This window comes from Notothenia coriiceps, unplaced genomic scaffold (genome assembly GCF_000735185.1).
Source record: "Notothenia coriiceps isolate Sejong01 unplaced genomic scaffold, NC01 NC01_scaffold00009193, whole genome shotgun sequence".
In the NCBI taxonomy this organism is placed as follows: domain Eukaryota; kingdom Metazoa; phylum Chordata; class Actinopteri; order Perciformes; family Nototheniidae; genus Notothenia; species Notothenia coriiceps.
In genome coordinates, this window is record NW_011341894.1 from 75,749 (window position 1) to 80,863 (window position 5,115).

The 5,115-nt window shown below is 42.6% G+C and overlaps 1 protein-coding gene across 1 annotated transcript in view; it reads right to left on the reverse strand.

Annotated features, from left to right (window-relative positions):
- Positions 1 to 1,749: 1,749 nt before the first annotated feature.
- The window catches only part of LOC104945133 (probable E3 ubiquitin-protein ligase HERC3), a 3,999-nt gene continuing 633 nt past the window's right edge, over positions 1,750 to 5,115 (reverse strand). The window contains exons 2-6 of the mRNA XM_010770762.1: positions 3,438 to 3,588; positions 3,260 to 3,336; positions 2,676 to 2,903; positions 2,029 to 2,120; positions 1,750 to 1,923 (exon numbers count right to left, since the gene is read on the reverse strand). Of these exons, the coding sequence (XP_010769064.1) occupies positions 1,750 to 1,923; positions 2,029 to 2,120; positions 2,676 to 2,903; positions 3,260 to 3,336; positions 3,438 to 3,588 (722 nt within the window). The remainder of the gene's footprint in view (positions 1,924 to 2,028; positions 2,121 to 2,675; positions 2,904 to 3,259; positions 3,337 to 3,437; positions 3,589 to 5,115) is intronic.

Here is a 5,115-nt window from a genome sequence, read left to right on the forward strand (position 1 = left end):
CAAAATACCAACTTCTGGGAGTGTAAAGTTTACCGCGTGCAAAAATCAAAATTGACGATTACCTATTGTAATGTTTTAACACAGCACTGAATACCCTCGTTTGTGGAAAAAACTATCATAAGATGCGCAAGTTGAATCAGTTTGTCCTATGCTAAGAAAGGTGGGATCTAAGAGACTTCGTGGATCACACTGTACTATAAGTCAGAGTTTCCGTATCACACGGCAAAGGAGAGACAAGAATGCTTCAGGTACCCTCAGTAATTCAAACGTTCTTAACCTGATTGTATGATCCATCAAGGCACTGCAACCTCCATGGTCGAAAGCTTCCGCTAGGCTGCATCAGGATCCACAGTTGAGAGCACCTGCTTCCTGATGGTGACGGCCCACTGATATCAAAAGCAAAGCATTTACACCACAACGCCGACCCACGCCTCGTTGATCGCCTTCGAGAGGCTTCATGACTCTCCATCTTCTTTCCTTTTCCTACCCTCCACTGCAGTTCAACCCCACTCGAAACTCCTCAACCATCAGCCTTCGCTCCGAAACTTCACAAGACTGTGTTCCGGCTACCCCTGACAACGGCACGCATACTTTCCTCCCTGTAGAAATCAAACACCGAACAAACGAAGGCGGAACTCCAGAAAAACCTGCCATCTACTGCTTTAAAAGTAATAGGTGATACTTATATTGCAGCTCAACATAACTCTCAGCCGCTAATTATAAGTATGAATCATAACTGACCTCTTTCTCTACGCAGCCTCTGCATTGTGATCCCTGTGACGCCATTGCTCTGAACACCCAGCTCCTTAGCTCCGTCCAAGCTGCACGCCTCCAGCCATTATCTGTCCATTTGGCCAAAACGCTTCAAATGGAACCGCCTCCCGCTCAACCCGAATTTAAGCTCTGATAAAAACAACTAACTATTAAACTCAATGGTAAAAAACTGGATCTGTACCTATAGAAAATTATTCCTCGCAAGTCTACACAAGTGAAGGTCTCCCTGCAGACCAATATTATCCTTTGGAGATGAAAGTGTGAAGTGCCGCTCTGTATCAAACCACCCAGCTGATCTTCAAGTTGCTTAAACCAGGTAAAAATACATTTTGCAGCTGTAACTTTATTCTCTTTTAGTGTTTAAGACACTAATTCTAACCATATAAAATAACAATTGATTAGAACGTGCTGCATAAGCTAGACTGTATATTCTCTGCTAAGGTATACTATACACACTCTGTTTCGCCCAATGGTGCCTTCACAAAGCAAATAGGTCTGTATGTTTGCTATATTAATGCTCTGACTTTTTTATTCAGGGAACTACAATGTTACTAACACACACCCCTGCCATACATACGCAAGGCTTGCAGGGGACGGCTGCGACATTTCAGTGGTCCTGGACAGAGCATACCAGAGTGGGAGTCAGACCTATTTTCTGTTCGCTCCTGTCCCATTTGACCTTTTCGGCCCCATCGCCGAAAGCCCAAAGCCTGGCCCAGAGAAGACAAAACCAAGTGTATGACGTCTGGGGGACAAAACAATTGTGATTTGTGATCAATAAATCAGCCTGTATGATTTATATCTTTTAGCTTCTAACCATCCAAATCTGAACGTTGGTCTCAGGAACGAGGGGGGAGTAACAGAGGAGGATCCCTACCCCCCAGGCATGGTACGACGTGCAATAGGTGTGCCCTTTTTATTGTAAGTGTTACACTGGAGCTAGTCACCCTAGAACACCAATACATTAAACCTTTCTTAAAATGAAAACACCTGCTCTTTTTCGCCCTGCCCCAAGGCAACTGTGTGTGCACGGTCCATCAAACCACTCTCCCCCCCTATCCCACCAGCTCTGGGTTTCAGTTCATTATCAGAGGAGTTGTGACCGAGCTGACCGTAGCTTCCCTCTCCAAAAGTGAAAACCTTACTGTCCTAGAAATCACAGATTCACATCATATCAAAAATAAGCAACATCCTAATATTTTTATTATGTTTACAATGGAATTTATGATTGGTTGAAATCTGAAGATTCAGTACCTTAGTTAACACAGCAGAGTGTGCTTCTCCACAGCTTATGAAGGAGACACCCAGAGGTCTGAGGGCGGGTACCATGCAGATGTTGAACCTGCCTGATAAATATGATTAAAAACAGAATAATGATTATACATACAAGCTATGAGTTAAAACATTTTATTAAAGCCCTCTAGTCTTTTTTTTTCTCTGGACAGAATTCCTACATGTGTTAACACAAGGCTTTTATTCTGAAATGTTACCAGGCTAAGGTTGTGGAAAGTGCAGTGACTCAAAAATGAAAAGAATACCGGCTTTTAATGGGCGAGAACTATTATTTACAAAGGAATACAGATTTCTAACTCTATTATTTATATCCATTATGAAAGTCAAACACAATGTAGAAGGGCTGATACAGTAGGAGCAGAGCATTAATGCCTCTGTGTGGACACTACAAGCATGCGACAGGTGTTCAGCGAGGTGGCCGTAACACACTGCTTACATGGGTAGTGTGTCCTGGGTTTGAGTGTAACATTTTATGTTTCCCTCTCCTTCTCTGTAGGTGGTCCAGATTGTGTAGAATTGGCCTAAAAGTGACAAAAGCCCCGCACTTGCATGGACAATTTGCTGCTTGCTGAACATCACATGACACAATTTAAGTAAATAATTGTTACCCTTCTCATCCACCCTGTTGAGACCCAGCTGGCCAGATTTATTGGCCCCGCAGCAGTATACCAGGCCTGGGAGTGTGAGGAACAGGGAGTGGGTCGCTCCGGCCGTAACCTGGGTAACCGCTACGCCGTTCAGAGCGCGCACCAGGTCAGGTACAAACTGCAGCGACACCTCCTTCCCCAGGCCCAGCTGACCATGACTGTTCAAACCCCACGAGAAGACATCGCCTCCTGAAAAGTGAAATATTGGAGTTATTTAGTTTACAACACACTAAAATTGTTCAGAAGCTAAAGTCAAATGAATATGTTTTCTTATTTGGATTAACCTTTTGATTTAATAATGAAAACATTTTTTTACATTCAACATTTCCTGTTTTCTGAAATGTGTTGCACCTTTATCTTCAACTAGAACATTTACTTTGCACTAAATTGGCAGTGGGGAATAGGGAAACTGGCACAGTGATAAGTTGACATTAAGATCTAAATCAAATCATTACACATAACTAAATATAACAAACTGTGGAATAAACACTGTGACTGTTGCATATCATATCAGAAAGATGGCATCAGTATGTTCATTGTCATACCTTTAGTCAGAGCCAGAGAGTGGGAGTTTCCACAAGCAACTTGAATCACAGGTATTGGCAGTGGCATCTGCACATGACTGCATGTTGACGAGACAATAGAAAGTAAAAATTATTAAACCTATGCCTACTTTCAGTGCAAAGTATACATATTCATATATTCCTCAGTGTGAGATCTTACCTTGGTCTGTTGTGGAGTAGATTTGGTAAAAGGCCTCTCTGTCCGTCCTCTCCTGCCCCCCAGGAGAACACCTTTCCAGATGCACACACAGCCAGGCAATGGTCCTGACCACAAGCTATGGCCACCACATTGCCCAACCCCTCCACACGACCTTATACAGGGGGACAGAAAAGAGGATAACATATCATATTTGGAATAACAATATCGCCCATCTTATACAAAACAAATCAAGAAAAACGGTTCCAAACGTGCCATCAACTATACATAAGAAAAAGTGACAATACTCGTAAAATAATTGTGGAAAGTAGGCTACTAACCAACTACATTGCCTTAAATATAAAATGTTGAGTTTAATTACTGTTTCATTTAATGCAATGTTATTCTTTTACAATGTAGGTCATCTTGAATGCAGGACTATATTACACTGTATTTTCTTACTTTAAATTATCTTAATTATTGTACTGCCACTATCCCTACAAACCCGAATACATCACTGTAATGAATGTTCCACTTTCCCGCCACCTGCACTTCAACATCATGCATAACTTTCGTTGTCTTCGCTGACAAGGGCCTTGTAAACGAAACTGAAACGTAGCACAGCTGATTGAGCTGCACAACAAGTTCATTTCTGGATCTCGATCTATATACAGTCTATGATCTCGATGCAGGCTCATAAGAAAATGATCAAACATAAGATAAAGTAAACATCATATATCCTCGAAATATATTACATTTAGATAAAAAATGTCATGATAAAAAACACTTCACGTTTTTACTAAAGTACTAACATTCTATGTTTTTATTATTTTATGGGCTACTACATGGCTATTTATGTCGAGATTCTGCAGCCTACCTGTTGTTCTCCCATCTTTACGGTTCTTTCGTCCAAGTTGTCCCTGAGAGTTGTTTCCACATGACAACACGCCGCCCTCCCCGTTGAGAAGTAAAGTGTGCTGGTCCCCGCAGCAGATGTCGGTGATAACCCCGGGGACCGACCAGGACACCGGACTGAGGGCTGTCTGTGGACCGAGCTGTCCACTGGAGCTGTCTCCCCAACAGTACAGCTGCACCATCATGTCTCCACCTGGACTATGTCTGCAGCATCTTCGCCTGCAATTTAGCCCCACTGATGCTGCCTTCATGTGCTGTCGGAATTAACAGTATCACTATAGTAAATATGCACTTGTGCTTCTCTTTCTGCGGGTGTTGCATAATTGAGTAATAGGTTTGCTTAAAAGGTCTAGCACGATAACTAAGGCTGTAACTAGCTTCAGTGTGTCATTTATTTTCCAACAAAGCAAGCAAAAGACAATCTAATAGAAACCACGATATACGTTTTCGAATTTACGAGCCTGCCAATAAGCAGGGAAGGCAGCATGAGAGACACCAGTTACCAGAAGAGATCTCTTATCTTTTAAAGGTCCCTCATGCTTTTCTGGTTATTACCCGTCCCCTTCTGTGTTATGAAGGTTTTTATGCATGTAAACGCTCTGCAGAGTCACAAACCCTCAAAGTACACCCTGAAGCGAGTAAAACTCTAACACAGAAAATACCTCCCAAAACGCCGCGTGGAGATACGTCATTGGTCCCCATTTGATTCTTCCGGGTACGCATGATGTCAAACCGTACCCGGAACGAAATGGACCCAATCCGTGGAGCCGTTACGCGTTACGTCCGG